The 16,902-nt window shown below is 49.9% G+C and overlaps 1 protein-coding gene across 2 annotated transcripts; it reads left to right on the forward strand.

Annotated features, from left to right (window-relative positions):
- The first annotated feature begins 635 nt into the window (after window positions 1–635).
- Window positions 636–14,698, forward strand: DELE1 (DAP3 binding cell death enhancer 1). Of its 2 annotated transcripts, none has more exons than XM_060093524.1 (13): window positions 636–778; window positions 1,485–1,599; window positions 1,694–1,811; window positions 3,844–3,991; window positions 5,188–5,349; window positions 5,592–5,680; window positions 5,783–5,879; window positions 8,519–8,661; window positions 9,500–9,658; window positions 9,752–9,844; window positions 11,972–12,131; window positions 12,970–13,209; window positions 14,109–14,698. In XM_060093524.1, exons 1-12 carry the CDS (start codon window positions 748–750, stop codon window positions 13,206–13,208), a joined length of 1,554 nt encoding a protein of 517 aa, XP_059949507.1. In that variant the 5' UTR covers window positions 636–747; the 3' UTR covers window position 13,209; window positions 14,109–14,698. The 2 variants fall into 2 exon arrangements, with proteins under 2 accessions (XP_059949507.1, XP_059949508.1); XM_060093525.1 differs by lacking the exon at window positions 14,109–14,698 and adding an exon at window positions 11,305–11,359 and having other exon boundaries at window positions 12,970–13,201.
- The last annotated feature ends 2,204 nt before the right edge of the window (window positions 14,699–16,902 follow it).

Below are 16,902 nucleotides of genomic sequence, written 5' to 3' on the forward strand. Positions count from 1 at the left end.
CAAGTTGTTCTTGTCAAATCAGGAAGGACCAGTCGAGCTCACTCTATCTGACCCTATCACTGGGCAGACGGAGGCCCAGACAAGGGAAGGGCTCAGCCCGAGGCTACACGGTGAGACAAAGCTGGAGCCAGAGCTGGATCCCCCCGAATCGGAACCCCACTCGCAGTTTCCATCGCCTACCCAGTCGGGCAACTCCAAGCAGATGGCCTTGGGCGGAAAGCTCGTACTACTGGTTTCCTCCGTCGGACCCTAAGGTTCCTCTCCCCCACCCACTGGACCTGGTGTCTCCCACCTCCTCTAGCATCGGGGCCTGGGGAAGATTGTTCCCCCTCGAGTCTCCACGGTGTCTACAAGGTCGTCTGGCACCACCGAGGCCGCTCTCGCCCCGCTTCTCAATGGTCCTTCTTCTGAGGCGGTTCAGCTTCGCCCCCTGCGACCCCACTCCTCTGCGCGACGCCCCCCCCCCATTCTTATGCGGGCAGCAAATGACACCTCTTCCACCGGAGGCCGAGCCCACATCCCCGTGCCCTTGTCTCAGTTCACCTCCCCGCTAGCCCCAATACGCCTACACCTCCCACTTCCTTTCGCTGAGCGCCGTCCTTCCGGCTGGGCCCCCTTCTAATTGGCTGGCGGTGAGCTTCCTTGGGGACTCGGCCACTCCGAGGGCGCCACACAGGCCACTCTAGCCGCCGTCCCGGGGTTTAGCCGCGCTCTTTCGGTTGCGAGCTCTATGGTGTTGGCGACGACATGTGGCGGCTCCCGGGACTCCTGGGCCGAGGTAAGGGCCTTCGGCCGCGGGTCTTGCGGCAGCTGAGACTTGGAACTGAGGAGGGGGCGGGCCGGAGGACTGAGCCAAAGCAATAGTGGGCGGTGTTAGAGCGGAAGAGAGGCGGGGTCGTTAGGGGCCCCGCTACACTCAGTCAAGGGGCTGTTCGATTTTGAGGTGTGGGCGTGGCTAGTAGGAAGAGGGTGGAACTTAGAGCCAAGGAGATGGGTGGAGCTATTGGAAGGGGAGGAGCGAAGTAGCCGGAGATGGTGGGCGGAGTTCATGAAAGATGAGTAGAGGCCAGTGCAGTAGGCGGGGCCAATGGGGTAGGCGGAGCCAATGAAAAGAGGCGCGATTTAGAGACAAAGAGCTACAAACATTGAGCGAGAGTTTGTGTATGAATGTCTGGTCATTTTAGAACAGTGGTTGTCAGCCCTAGGAGGGCGTCAGAATCACCCGGGGAGCTTTTTCAAAATATTGATGCTCAACCCTGAATGATCCTAGTTTATTTGGTTCTGGGGTGGCACGCTGGAATCTGTACTTAGCAAAAGATCCCCACGTGTATGTATCCTTGTTTAAGAACTTCTGCAGAAGCAGGTGCCAGTGTTTCCTGGGTTCCTGGGGTGGGGGCTCTGTCAAGGGTCAGAGGGAAGATTGGTGGGGCTACTGTTGCCTCAATCCCGCTCATATCAAAGTGACTGATCCTTGCTCTGCACAGCTCTTCCCCGTCTGCTGGGACCTGACCTCCGTGGGGTGACCTCCAAGTCCACCAGCCCAGATGGGCCTCAGGCTACCTCCTCCAACCTGCTGGTCCCTGTGCCCAGTTTCGACAGGTGAAATACTACCATTCCGTCACCCATGTGCTCCCCTAGCCTCCCTCTACTCCCACTTAGGACAGAACTTGATAGCCTCTGTTATATCTTCTAGGTCTGGCCACCATGGCCCAGGCACAAGCAAGGGCCCAAGGTCCCATGGATGGAAGGCTGCCTTCCAGTGGATGTCTGCCCATGACTCCCGGAACACATTGTGGGATGCCATATCATGGGTAAGGTTTCCCCAGTCCTGTCCTTGTCCTTCAGTGTGGATGAGAATGATACTGTATGGAAGTATAGCCTAGAAATAAGAGCTAGGACATCATTGTGGCCACACTCAAAATTTGAGTAACTCATGGCATTGGAGCATATTTGGGGAGATATTGCTGCTCCCTTTCCCCCTACTCCCCATGTATATATTCCTCCTTTCATTCAGTAAACATGTATTTAACACTTTCTTTGAGCCAGGCATTTTTTGCTAAGTACTAGGGACATAGCAGAGAACAAGGTAGATATGATTCTTGCCTTCCTGAATCTTACAATTAAATAATACTAAATAGCTAACTTTTAACTTATTAATGTATCTATATATATCATCTTATTTAATCCTTACAAAATCTTGCAGAGGAAATATAATCTCTATATTATAGATGAGAAAACTCAGGCTCTGAAACTTTAGGTAACACTCTTAAGGTCACACAGCTATTCAGTAGAGGAACCAGATTTTACTCTGGAGCTCGTGCTCTTAGCTACTATGCTCTACAGCTTGGTTGCTATACCTAGTATGTCCTGTAAAAGCACATAGTACATATCCTGACCCATGATCGTCGCTCAGTAAATATTTGTTAAATCTGATCTGTAAAGGCAGAGGCTCGGTAATACGAGCTAACACGAGGTCTAACAAGGCAGAATCTTTGCCTCTTAGGTTCTGCTTATAAGATATTCTAAATGAAGTTGGCACTGACGTCACACTTGTCTCCATCGCTTCTCATCCCTCTCACTTTCATGCTGTGTACTTTGGGCAAGTGGCTTGACCTCTCTGAGCCTCAGTTGTCTCATCTATAACTTGGTGTCATCAGCAGAGCTGAGACTGGAATGTCTCCATGCCAGGGACACTTCTCTCTGGGGAGCTATGGCCTAGGGAGAGGGATGTGTTTTCCCATTTTGTCAAAGATATGAACCCTAGGACAATCCTATAGTGAGTCCTTCTAGAAACTGGGTCTGCATCTCAGGGGTCCTTATGCCAGCCCTCAGCTCTGTCACTACTGCCTATGTGAAAGGGCCTGAGCACAAGCTTATCTCCAGTGATATGGATACGTGTCCCTGTTATTGACATTGCTGGGACCTTCTCTTCCTTCTGGTCTCAGCACACACATCACTTCTACAGACAGGCTTTCCTCTACTCCCTGTCTTGTCAAGGGTCCCTCTTATGCCCTGTGTAAACTCTTGATTTGTTTCCTTAGCAGCATTTAGCATAATTTGTAGTTCTTATATTATTTCTCTGTGTACTTGGATTTTGTCTTTCTCCCTCAATGAAGATATGAACTCCATGAGGGCAGAGACTGGGTCTGTCTTGTTTGCCATTGTATACAGTGCCTGTTGCAAAAAATAAGTATTTGGGTGTCCTTTCTTGTGCATAACACAGGAAGGGACAGGGAAAACCAAGCAGTCACTGGGCTAGGAGCTAGCTTAGGTCTTCTGCAGACCTGTTGGAGAAGAGACACCCACAACAAGCCTGTAGCTGTGAATGTGTGTGGTGGGGTGGCTTGAGGGTGGGGGGAGGAGTTGTGCCAGGCTAGAGAAAGAGGGAGCCTGATGGGGAGCTCTGACCTGTCTGCATTTGGCTGCATGTGTGCCCAAGCCCAAATTTGCCACGTTATCTTTTTGCCTGCTTAGACTTTGTTTATTCAGTCACTCGCTCAGGCGTTTATTCAGCATGTATTTATTAGTGCTGTATCTTAGTGCTCTGCTAGGCGCCGGGGATACGTAGGTGAGCAAAACAGACATGGTTCCTCCCTCGTGGTGCTTAGAGACTAACAGGAGAGACAGACCTTGATGAATAATTGTAGAGATGGCTGTTTAAGTACCAGTGTGATCAGGGCTCCATGGGGGAAGTTCGGGTGCTTATGAGAGTGTGCAGTGGGGGAGCGGCTACAACCAGGAATCAGGAAGGACTTCTCGAGGAAGTGATGTTGGAGATGTAGGCGAAGACTGAAGGAGTTGACTGGTGGAGAGCTGTGTCCCTTGAAGTGCTGTCTTCCTCAGGGCACCCTGGCCGTGCTGGCCCTGCAGCTGGCAAGGCAGATCCACTTCCAGGCGTCCCTGCCAGCAGGACCTCGGCGAGCGGAGCGCTGCTTTTGGCATAGTCCTCTGGACCGTTTCCTCTCATCTCCCTTGAGGCACCCGTGCTCCTGTGAGTTCTCAGTCCCGGGGCAGAAGAGCTGGGCTGGGAGTTTCTCTGGGCCAGGAAGCATCTCTGGACACACCTCAGGAAAAGAGCCGTCAGCAGCTCCTTGCCTCTCCTATCTGCAGTCAGAGGAAGCGGAATGGGAGGAAGGTCTGTCCACCCAGCGTGTGGGCCACGCCTGCCCTCCAGGCTCCTCCCATGTCCTCCCCTCCCCCTCCATTGACAGAGCCCCGCAGGGGTCCAGGTTATTTTAGATCCTAGGAGTGGCTTCCTGCCCACTCCTCAGCCAGTTAGGTCATTCTCTGGTCAGTCATTCATCAATTAGTGAATCTTTATTGAATGGCTATCATGTGCCATGGTACAGAGGCAATGCACCATAGTGATTAAGGCTCTGGAGTCACATTGTCAAGGTTCAAGCCTAGAACTGCTGATACTAGTTTGGTGTCCCTGGATGAGTTACTTTTTTTTTTTTTTTTTTTTTCTTTTTGCGGTATGTGGGCCTCTCACTGTTGTGGCCTCTCCCGTTGCGGAGCACAGGCTCCGGATGCGCAGGCCCAGTGGCCATGGCTCACGGGCCCAGCCGCTCCGCGGCATATGGGATCCTCCCAGACCGGGGCACGAACCCGTATCCCCTGCATCAGCAGGTGGACTCTTAACCACTGCGCCACCAGGGAGGCCCTGGATGAGTTACTTTTAACTTCCCTGTGCCTCAGTTTCTTCACCTATAGAATGGGGAAATAATAAAACCCACCCCCACAGGTTTCTTGGAAGGACTAAATGAGTTAATACATGTTGAGGGCTTAGAACTGTGCCTGGCATGTAGTATGTGCTCAGTAAGTAGCGGTTTAAGTTCTTGCCCTTAGTATTATGATTATAATCATAATCAGTATTAACCATCAAACAAAGTGCTAAGTGCTGGGGCTAGAACAGTGAATAAAGTAGATCCCTCCCTGCGACTGGAAGAATTCAAGCCAAGGAGCGATTTATGCTTGGGGTGTGGGGATCAGCATAAATGTGGGCCCCTCTCCACCCCTGCAGAGGGAAGCCAGCCAAGGAAATGGAGGAGGAGGCATGTGAAGGACATGTCTCAGGAGTTTCCAGATTCTTCCTTTGGTCCGTGAAGCCTCAGGGAGGGCTCAGTCAGCCCCAGCAGGCTGAACCTATCCCCTTCTGATGTGACCGCTCTCACTGGCTCTTTCCAGCACTGCGGAGACACATTCTGCCCAGCCCTGATAGCCCGGCTCCCAGGCACACTGGCCTCAGGGAACTCGGGCTGGGCCAGGAAGAACCCTCCACTCGGCCCGAGAGCCTCTCTTCACGCAGCTCCTTGAGAGCAACTGGTCTTCAGGGTGCCTCTGAGGAAGGTATGGTCCCACCTCCTAAAATCAGCAGAAGGCGGTGGCGGGGTGGGGAGTTGGGCAGATGGACATTTGTTGCTGCATATGCCACATTGGGGAATTGTCATTCCTGTGAGCCCCCATGCTTTCTGGGGCAATTTGGAATGATTTTGGTTCCTGGCAGTGGTGCTGGATGGAGGGCTCTGTGGACCGGGGGAGTGAGAGAAAAGGAGAACTAACACCTTCCTCCTTTGCCTTTTCCCTTGCAGATCCCAGTGACGCCGGCTTCCTGCATGCCAGCAGTAGCTTCAAGTCCAAGGCAAAGCCAGCCCAGCCTCAGCCCACTGGCGAAAAGCAGGTATTGTCCAGATTTGGCCACCTGGATCCCCATAACATTCCCCTAGACAGGTGGCAATCCCAGTGAACTGTCCCATGATGAGTCTTTGTATTTCTTCCCCAGGAACAAGACAAATCAAAAAGTCTGTCCCTCGAGGAGGCCATGACTTCCATTCAGCAGCTCTTCCAGCTCAGTGTTTCCATCGCTTTCAACTTCCTGGGTAACTGGGTGGACCCTGTCTCAAGGAGGGCGGATGGGAAAATGGAAAGGGTATGCGGTAGGTCAAGTAGAGTCAGGGCAGGGAGTGGTTTACATAAGAGAGAGTTTATTTTCTCCCAGGTAGGTCGACCAAATCTGGCATGGTGGCACAGTGGTGTCAGGGACCTATTCTCAGTCAAATGGTTCTGCCCTTTTTAAAATGGGCTCCCATCTCAAGGTTCAGTTTGTGTCATATCCAAATTCTAGCTAGCTGGAAGGGAAAGGTGGGAAAACTAAAGGACCACTCCTCCCCAACCTAGAAGTTGCACAAATCATTGTCTAGAATGAAGGCTTGCGGCCTTACCTAGTCACAGAGGAGCCTGGAAAATAGAGTCCTTAGGTGAATGACCATTTACCTGAAAATTCGGTTACTGTGTAAGAAGGAGAAAATAAATCTTGAATGACACCTTGAATTTTCTGCTGCACTTAGGCAAGAACAGGCTCCTGAGGTTTGGAGCAGGCCCTCAAGTGCCCTTCCTTACCCACATCTGGAGACTCCAGATTCCTCTCCACCATTTGTCCTGTTCTCCGCAGTGACTTGGCTTCTTTCAGGCCTTCTCATGTGGAGACCCAGACTGCCAGCAGCATCTCCTGGACTCTAGTGGGCAAGTGAGTGAGAGTCTAGGATTCATTCAGTACAAACGTATTAAACATTCACCTTTGGTTAGGCCTTAGTTTAGGTTTAGGTTGGGAGTACAGTGATTCAAAAGACAAAGTCCTTACTCTCATGGAGCTTCCATGTAGGTTGAGGGAGAGAAAAACAACAACCTGGTAAACAAATAAAAAAGAGAATTTCAGATAGTGATAAATGTTACGGAGAAAATTAAACAGGGGGATGCATTAGTGACTTGGGCAAGGAGCAGCTTTGATTTGGAAGGCCTCGCGGTTGGAAAGATCCTTGACCTGACTGACAAAAACAAGCCAGTCTTGTTTCCATCTGGAGAAAGCTTTCCAAGTAAAGGGAACAGCAAGTGCAAAGGTCCTGAGGCAGGATTGAGTTTTGTTTGTTAAAGGAACAAAGAAAAGGGTGAGCATGGTTGTAGTTTAGCGATCACCAGGAGAGTAGAAAAAGATGAAGTCAGAGAAGCAGGCAGGGGCCAGATCAGATCAGGCCTTCTGAGCCATGGTGGTGTATGGTGCTTCTAAGTGAGACAGGAAGCCATTGGAGTGTTTTATGCTGGAGCAGGAAGTGGGGGTAGTCATGTGATCTGATTTACTTTTCCACAGATCTCTCTGCCTGCTGTGTAGACAGACGCGTGTCATAGGAATGCCAGAGGGGAAACGGGACTAGATTGGAGCTGTTACTGATGGCTAAGCAAAACATGATGGTGACTTGGTTTAGGTTAGAGGCAGAGGATCTGGTGTGGGGGATGGGGACAGGGTGGGATCCTGTGCCTTCTCGAGTCTTCTCCTCAAGGACAGAGGGCTCTGTGAACCCTTGACAGTGAGTTTTCAGGCAGCCAGGAGGTGACTCATTCACTGCTGGCCGAATGGAACCCGGCTTCTGCCTCATTAGCTTTTTGTGATTTTTCATGGGCAGACAGTCTTCTGAGAATTTTCTTGCCCATTCCTTCCTTCATATGCATATTCATTTATTCAGCAAGTGCTAAGCACTGTGGCAGAACACAAAGGGAGCATAAGCCATAATCATATTTTGCATTTGTATAGAGCTTTCACCCTATGCAAAGTTATTTCTTCTACATTCTTTTTCTGCTTCTGCCTCCAGGATTTTACAGTCTAATTGAGGAGACAGGGCTTGTACTCTTGAAACAGTTTAGTTCCTAGAAAAAGGCTTGTGTATGAAGTAAGTGCCGAAAGAGTGTTTAAAGCCTGAGTGTGGTCTGAAGATTCCAGAGCAGAAACAGGTTGGGAAGGCCTGATGATAGAGGCAGAAAAAGATATCCCAGGCAGGAGAAACAGCTTGAGCAAAGGCTTAGAGTTGAGAGTAGGCTGTGCTCAGCCCCTTCCCTGTTTTCCTTTTCGTTTGGATGATAAAGAGAACATGGGCTTTGGAGCTGGGCTCTCTTTCTTATATTCTCTCACAGGTTCCTCATAAAGCAAGATTGACAGTGTCAGCTGAATCAGTTACGTTATGTTGGTTACAAGCAGCCTAAAACCACTTTGGCTAACCTAAGCACAAAAGGACTCTATTGGGATCTATTGACTTGCCAAGCCTCAGAAAGGAAAGGAATCAGAGGCTCCAGGGATGCATGCGGCAGTAACTGAGAAACAGCGTCTTCAGAGTGCTGCCATCAGAATAAACCTGCAGAAGCTGTTTTCTTTCCTGTTGCAGCCAGATCAAGATTCAGATTCCTGAGAGAGGGTCTCATTGGTTGGGAAGAGGGCAGGCACACTGATTGACAGCACTGGGGGGAGGGCTGTTCCCAAAGGGAAATGAGGATGTTGTTACCAAGAGGAGGGTGGTGTACAGGAGGGCAGAACCCACTGATACCTATGGCAAACCAGTGAAATATTCAGAGGATGGAAGTGCATGCAAAGTGTCTAGCACAAAAAAGAAAGGAAGGAGCATGTGGGTATCTGACTAAGAATGTGGAGAAGTTCACAGAGGAAGCTATGTTTACGCCTAGTGCTTTCTTACAGGGACAGAGAACATGAGGGATGGAGACTACATGGCAGGCTTTTCTTACTTCCAGAAAGCAGCAGACCATGGCTACAGCAAAGCGCAGTACAATGTGGGCTTGTGTCACGAGCATGGCAGAGGTACCCCCAGGGACCTAGGCAAGGTACTACACTTCCTCCCTGCCCCCAGGCCCGTGGCCTATGCTGCACTGCCCAGAGTGACCTCCAGGAATGAGCAGTGGGCAGGGCTTGGGAAAGTCCAGCTTCTGTCTTCCAGCCCAGAGGGAAAACTAAGAAGTCCCCAGCTTCTAGGAATTTAGACTCAAAACACAGGAAGGCCGGGGACCTTGTCTATCTTCTTTGCAGCTGTATCCTCACGACATAGAATGTTACCTTGATGAATGGATCAATTAATTCTAAAAAGTAGGATAAGTATGCATAGATGTTATATATAAGAATTTATATATAACAGTTTCTTAGAATTGTATACGATGGCCAAAAAAAAGGGAAGAAACTTGAAGTTCCTTCAACAGAGAATTGGTTAATAACATCTTTGTGGGCCTTAAAAATTATATGCTAGATCTATATTTATTTGCAGGGGAAGATATTCATGGTGTATTGTTAAATGAAAGAAAATAGGTTACAAAATAGGTTACAAAAAATAGTGTAGTTTTCTCTCCCTTTCTTCCTACACACACACATACACACACACATACACATTTATATATGTGTGTGAGTGTATATTAACATATTTGTGTATATATGTTAATACAGTACAGGGGGGAAGAAATTTACAAGATTGTACACTAAAATGTTAACAGAATGATCTTTAGGAGGCAGGATTTCTTGGGATTTTGTTTCTATTTTTGGCTTATCTGTATTTTCTGACTAATCTATAATGATTATGTGTTATTTAATTAAAATAATTTTTAAAAACTTCACTCCAAAAAAAGGCAGCTTACGGAGTTATCAGTTGACTGGATATTTTTTCCTTTGCCCCAGGCAGCCTTTTATTACCAGCTGGCTGCCAGCCAGGGCCACAACCTGGCTCAGTACCGCTATGCCAGGTGCCTGCTGCAAGATCCAGCCTCCTCATGGGACCCTGAGCAGCAGAGGGCAGTGTCCATGCTGAAGCATGCTGCAGACTCAGGCTTGAGAGAGGTGAGTGCTATTGGTGGGGTCACTCCTGGGCACTTGGGGCAGGTGGGGCCTGGCAGTGACCAAGATACCTTTTTCCTTCCTCCTTGACCACAGGCCCAAGCTTTCCTCGGGGTGCTCTTCACCAAGGAGGCGTACCTGGATGAGCAGAGAGCCGTGAAATATCTTTGGCTTGCAGCCAACAATGGGGTATGAGGTGTCCATATCCAGGCATGATGGGGATCAAGTCTGATAAAGGAAGGGATTTTGGAACTGCTACCGTGCCTAGGAGACGGTTGATAAGAGCATTGGGCTGGCTTCAAGCCTTAACTCTTGCTGACTTACTGTGTGTCCCTTGGACAGGTCCAGTGGTGTGCTGGCACTAGCTTGTACCAGCCTGTGAGAATTGTTGTTAGCTTGAAATCAGCTATGGGGAGAGCATTAGCACCACAGAATTGCCAAATGCTACAAAACAGGGCTTTTTCCCCTGGAGAGCTGGTTGTTAAACATTTACCAGCATACTACTGGGCTGGTCACTTCTTGTTTTCCTCATCTCTAAGATTGGGATAATAATGCCTGCCTGACCTGTCTACCACTTCACAGGGTTGTTGTGAGGATCAAAATCTGAGATAATAAGTGTGAAAGTGCTTTGTAAAGTGTACACGTGGAAGATGCATAGTCCAGGGAAGTCAGGAGACACGTGATGTGAAGACATTGAGCAGTTTGGGGGTGTAGAGGGTGTCTGGTTGTCTGTCACCTAGGGGTTGGCATCCAGGCAGCATGGAGTTTGTTCCACAGAGCATTAGTTCCATGGAACGTTTATAAATAATACGAGGGAAAAATGGTCAGATGGGTTTGGGAAATACTTTGTTAAACAGGTCTCTTTAATGCAGGAAATCTCAGAGCTTTATGTCACTGTGAATTACTGAAAAGGCATCTGTGGGTTTGCTGTATCCTCAAGTGTCTTTGACCAGTATATTTTTTGAGTTGTATCTTAAAGGACCAGGAGCCCTGGGTTAAAGCCAGCAGTGGCCATGTACTAGAATTTCCCTGCATAGGGGCTGCTGCTTCTCTTTACTTCCTGGCAACACAGTGATAGCGTTATTGAACTCTTGGGCATCAGAATACTTCTCGTTTTTCACTCTGTGTTGTCCAAAGTATCTGCAGGAGCCGTCAAAAGGGGACCAATGTCATCAAACAGTACCTGCCTCTGTGCCTGTCTTTCTATGAAAGAGCCCCAGAGTCTTTTGGGCTCAATGGGTTGTGTGACCATGTGTGGGACAAGCCTGGGGGCACCCTGGCTGGCATTAGTCACCCAGCGCGCCAGGAGAAGTGCACAAAGGGATGTTGTGTAACACATACATAACAGCATGGGTGTTTTGGCCTAACTGTGTCCTAAGTTGGCCTGTAGCCATGCGTCCACCATATTTATTACATAGACTTTGACCTACATGTTACAGAAACTCTTTAGAAGGTAGAAGAGAAATAGAACCATGGTTGGGAGATTGAATATAATGAAAATATTCATTACAGAGAGGGAGAGATGAATGATGTGGGCAACTAAAGGCGTGAAAATAATAACACTAATCTAAGCACTTTCCACATATTGACACATTTAATCCTCACGGCAGGGTAATAAGATAGGTGCTATTATTATGCCTACTTTACAGATGAGGAAACTGAGGCACAGAGACACAGAATATGATGCCCGAGGTTACACAGCTGGTAAGTGGTGGAGCCAAGATTGGAACCCAGGCGTCTGGCTGTAAAGATTGGGCTCCTACTCCCTACCTGATACTGCCTCTCCCAGGAGCCTCATTCTCAGTGAGAGGGGAGAGAGGATCCAGAGCCAGGGACAAAGGGATTAGCCTTTTAACGTTTCAAAGGAGGAGAAACATGTTCTCTGTAATGTATGCTTTGTAGCTCTCTGGGTAGAAATCAGGAAGGCATTCAGGGCCTTCGGAAGCTCAGCCCCCACCCTTGCTCCTGGCTCTTTCAGGATAACATAGGAGCCCGACTCCCTGGGCTCCCAGAGCAGGGCCAAGTGCTTCCCACAGCCTTCACTTCTGCACACTTTCAGCACCATCCTCAGCAGGAGAAGCCTCCACGCTGCTCTGGCCGGAAGCTCCCTGGGTGGAGGGATCCCTGTCCTCTGTTCTGGGCCTCTGGCTCTTCACAGTTGAGATCTCTTGGTCCAGGGAGGGTTGTGGCTGGGCCTGACCCTGCAGGGGTGAAGCACCAGCCTGCTGACTGCTGTACCTTCCTCCTGCCCCAGCGTTTCAGTTCTTCAGTCCTGCATACGTGGGCATCTGTGTGTCTGTGCGTCTTCTCCTTTAGGATTCACAGAGCAGGTACCACTTGGGAATTTGCTACGAGAAGGGCCTTGGTGTGCAGAGGAATCTGGGAGAGGCTGTGAGATGCTACCAGCAGTCAGCAGCTCTGGGGAATGCGCCCGCCCAGGAGAGGCTGCGGACCCTCTTTTCCGTGGAGGCAGCAGGTACAGATGAGAGTCAAAGCCAGCAGGTGCCTCCCCGAGCTCAGTGCCCTGTGACAGAGAAGGGGTGGCAGTAGCCTTTGGCCTCTTTGTTACTTCTGCTCCATTGGTGGGAACGAGCACAGCTTTTTGAGTCAGACCTGAGTTTTAGGCCCTGCTGTATTCCTGAACTTGGCCTGTATGTCTTTGCACCTCTGTTTCTTCACCTCTGAAAACTCATTAGATTGCAAAGATTAAATGAGATGGGACTTGCGTGGTGGCGCAGTGGTTAAGAATCTGCCTGCCAATGCAGGGGACACAGGTTTGAGCCCTGGTCCGGGAAGATCCCACATGCCACGGAGCAACTAAGCCCATGTGCCACAACTACTGAGCGTGAGCTCTAGAGCCCACGAGGCTAGAGCCCGTGCTCCACAACAAGAGAAGCCACCGCACTAAGAAGCCTGCGCACCACAACGAAGGGTAGCCCCCGCTCACCACAACTAGAGAAAGCCTGCGTGCAGCAACGAAGACCCAGTGCAGCCAAAAATAAATAAATAAACAAATTTTTTTTTAAAAAGATTAAATGAGATGACAGCAAAGGGCTTAGCACAGCCTGGCACACGGTAGGTGTTGAATAGATGGTAGTCACTCCAATGACTTGTCAGGAGAGACGCTATCCCAAGGCTGCCTCCGTGCCCTGACTTACCATCTAGGGCTCTGGGAGCCCTGCTCACTCCTGACTCACTCGGGCTGACCTGGGTTAGTAGTGCCAGGGGAACCAAGTCCTTTAAGAAGCCCCTGCTCTAAAGTAGGAGTCTAAGAACACAGCCTGAGTAAGAGTTGCTCTCGCCTCTCCTCGCAGCCCCGGGGCCCAGCGACCTGGCAGTGAGAGGATTGAAGTCGTTTTCCAGCCCCTCCCTCTGCAGCCTGAACACCTTGCTGGCAGGAGCCTCGCACCTGCCGCGTGCCTTGAGCACAGGGAACCTTGGCCTCCTCTATAGAAGCACTCGTCTCAGAGCCAGCCCCGGAGCCCCCAGCAGGGCTGTTCTCCCACACCCCTACCCCTTGGAAAGGAGTCTCGTCAGACTGGGTTTTGGCTAAGGTGAGATAAAATGCAGTCACTGGTACCTCTCACTGGAGCTGGGGGGGAGGGGCGGGCAGGGAGGAGATGGGATGGCAGCAAAAACAGGGTGTCAGTATCCCTTTACAGGGTAGAAATTCCATGGGGGCTCAGGTTCCCAAGCAATTTCAAATGCATGGCTAATAAATGACTTTGACCATTTCCCCTAGTTGGTAGCCTCACAAATGGGCAGTGGACACATTCATTTTTTGGCCACGCCACACGGCTTGTGAGGATCTTAGTTCCCCAACCAGGGATTGAACCCGCGGCCTCAGTAGTGGAAGCGCCGAGTCCTAACCACTGGACTGCCAGGGAATTCCCCATTCACAGTCATTTCTGTTCTGTGCATAAAAAAGATTCGTTCAGTGACCTGTGAAAAACTTTACTGAAGGGTCCAGAGACCCTGGTCTTCACGTTAGCCTTTGCCTTGGAGCAAATCCCTTCCCTTCCCTTCCCCCTTGCCAGTCTTCGACTTCCTCAGGCTTAGACCACATCATTTTTTACCAGCATCTGATGTGTGTGCCTCCAGTGCTTCACCAGAGGATTTTAGGTAGTATTCAAACTAATATTTTTTAATTTTAGTGTTTGTATATTAATAGATATTATAAAAATGTGATTAGCATATCATAGTGTCACAGATACTAAAAATAATGAATCAAGTAGAGAAAAAACCTTGTGACATTGCGTAAAGGGGAGCACAGATCCAGAGAGGTGGCAAAAGTCATGGGGTGGTTTCATGAATGCCTAAAACTCAGGAAACGCTGAATGACGTCCGCTTTTGTTCATCCCCAATGGATTCCCGACTGTCTCCATTTCACCTTTGATTTGGAAGGAAGGAGTTTAGTGTCTAAATGCCTGATGTAACTGTTTGACTTTTTCAGACCTTCACACTTCACTCAGCCCTAAAGATGGAGCCTGCGAGTTCTCAGAGAGATACCACAACTTGAATCCCAGAGAAGAGGCCAGATATTCACCCGCCTTCCCAAAGAACCTTAAGTACCTGCCCAGCACAGTACAGAAGAAGAAAGTGTGTAAAGATCCAGGTTCTGGCCACGTCACCTTGAAGCAGTGGCCTTACTTGCTGTGTTGTTTCCTCAATTGTAGACCAAGGGCAGCGGTGTCTGCCCTCCTACCCTCCAGGGCTCATGTAGGGCATTTCACTGCGGAAAGGACGTTGGTGCTCACTTAGGCCTGAGGAGGCAGAGTGATGCCCATGGTTACATGGCTTTATGAGTCACCAGCCCGGGACAAGGACCCCAGCCTCCTGACTCCTGGCCCAGGGCTCTTTTGCACAGTTCTCACTGTGATTTTAGGTGAAAGCGTTACTATCGTCCTGCAGATACGAGGGGGTAAATGGCAATTGGGCCCTTGGAGTCTTGAAGCAGGAGAGTAGATTTTGAGATCCTCTTTTCTGAAAGGTTTGTGCCAGAAATGGATGGGAGTTTAATAAAACAGATACTGGATTATCTCATCACTCTTGCCCTTGAGTATGTTGGGGAAAGCCAGGGAGACGGGCAGGGGAAGCAGAAAGCCGAGGCTCCATCCTCATCTCTAAACTCTCCATTAACCAATTTAAAGGGTCTTAAAAGCTTCTCCAAGAGAGAGACATAGCAAAAAATGATTTCTGAGTCAACGCTAATGACTCCAATTACTGAATTTGTATATAGCTGTTCCCCGGCTTCTGGATGTTAGCCCAAGTTCAATAGCAGAGATGTGGTTGAGGACGGGGGTGGGGGGACTGAGGCCCAAACCCCCTAGGAACTGTCCAAATGCGAAAGACCACCCAGCATGGCCAGCTCAAAGCGGGGAGGATTTGAGGAGGGGAGTTGTCCACATTTCCCTCTCTGCTGCCCGCCCCCCTCCCCAGCCTCTAGTGGTCTCATCACACTTTTCCCAGCAACTTCCTCTCACTGCTGGAGCCCTAAGCTTCCTCCAGCTCGAGCGCCTCTCCTGCCCTCTGCTCCCTTTCCAGGGCTTCCCTGCACACTGGCCTCACCCCCACTGGTCCCCTCATGTGGCTTTCTCCCACAGATTGCTCCTTGGAAGCAGGGACTTTGTCTTTGGATTCCAGTATCCTCAGCACTTAGCACAAGGCCCCGTCGTCCAGGTAAGGGCTCAATACACACATTGGTTAAAGCTCCAGTTTTTAAGCTGTGCAGTGCACTAATCTCTGCAAAAAAAAAAAAAAGATTTCTGTGGTCAAATAAGTTTGGGAAACACTGCACTAGACGTCCCCTTTTTATAGATGCACGATGCACATCAGCATATTCAAGGTTCCAAGAAGTCCTGCAGTAAAGAACTTGGTTAACCCAGTGCTTCCCTCACAGAGTCGGGCGCAGAGCCCAGCTCCCTGCAGATCGCCGATGAACCTTCCCGGGCACCCTCTGTGTAAAGTAAAGTGTCACTTCCTGCCTTCCCATGGAGCTCCACTTACCAGCCTCTTCCCCTCCTGTTGTCACTTGGGGTTCTCTGATTATGGGCTTCCCTGGCCATGCCTGGGGCAGAGGGGCAGTTCACACAGTCCGAGGACCCAGGGCCTTCTGTGTTGATGGCCAAATAGGCCTCTCCCTCCCTCTCCGTCGTTATAAGTCAAGTGCTGATCCAATTTAGGGTACCAAATGTGGAGGGAGGATATTTTTAAGCTCTCCTTGTGGAGCAGGAAGGATGGAAGAGTCGTGAGAGAAACGCTGTCAAGGGGCCAAGAATCCTCCCTGTTCAGTCCCTACGGTCTCTGTACAGCCCCAGGGGATGGGCTTCCTCGCAGACCCTGGAACTGCTGTGCTTTTGCCATTAAAATTCCGTTATTAATGACTCATTGTTAGTGCCCTGAAAGGAAATGTGAGGGGAGGCTAGGGAGGTGGCCTTGGTTAGCAGGGCCAGCCTGCGTCAGGGTGACCCGAGGCTCGAGCCCTGATGCCCTCAGCAATGAGCCCTTTGCGCAAGGCTCTGCTGCCTCAGTTTCCTCATCCGGAGATGCTGTTTTCAGGGAGCCCTGACACCGTGGAGGGAATGCGGCTGTTTGGTTCATTGTATCTTCAGTGCTAATACAGGGCAGGGCACTTAGTAAATGTTCAGTAAATATTCATTCAGTGGATGAGGGATTCTATGCATTGTCTTTTCTCCACCGGACACCAGCACCAAGCCTACCCAGCAACATAGGAGATGCTTTAAAATATCTGTTGAATGAATGATTCTGTATACCCCTCCCCTGACTGCCATTCCTAGTGCTACTTCTGACCTGTAGTAGTTGCTCAGCAAATATAAAATGTCTGTTGAACGAGCGTTTCTGATCGTGCCCCCGACCCCAGACCCATTATATTGTGCCCAGTACTCAGTAGGGACTGGAAAACACTGACCTATTTTCTAGGTACACACTATGTGCCAGGCTGAGCCTGTGCTAAAACTCCTCCCTCCCCTCCCCTGTCCTCTCTTCTCGTGTTGGAGATTTGGTTCTCTCCAGAGTCCCAAGGGTGGTAGTTGCCATCTCACTCATTTCAGTCAGCGGAGAGGTGGGGATCAGTGAGCTGCCAAGCTGAAGTTGGGTAACAGACAAGGAGGCTTCCTGTCAATCTCAGAACGGCCCCCAGGCCCCGAGTGAGCATTGCATTGCCCTCCTGGTGCTGGAGAACGGCTGACTGTTGATAAAACATGTCCCTCTGTGCCTTCCAAATTAAG

The sequence above is a fragment of the Mesoplodon densirostris genome, chromosome 3, assembly GCF_025265405.1.
Source record: "Mesoplodon densirostris isolate mMesDen1 chromosome 3, mMesDen1 primary haplotype, whole genome shotgun sequence".
In the NCBI taxonomy this organism is placed as follows: Eukaryota; Metazoa; Chordata; class Mammalia; order Artiodactyla; family Ziphiidae; genus Mesoplodon; species Mesoplodon densirostris.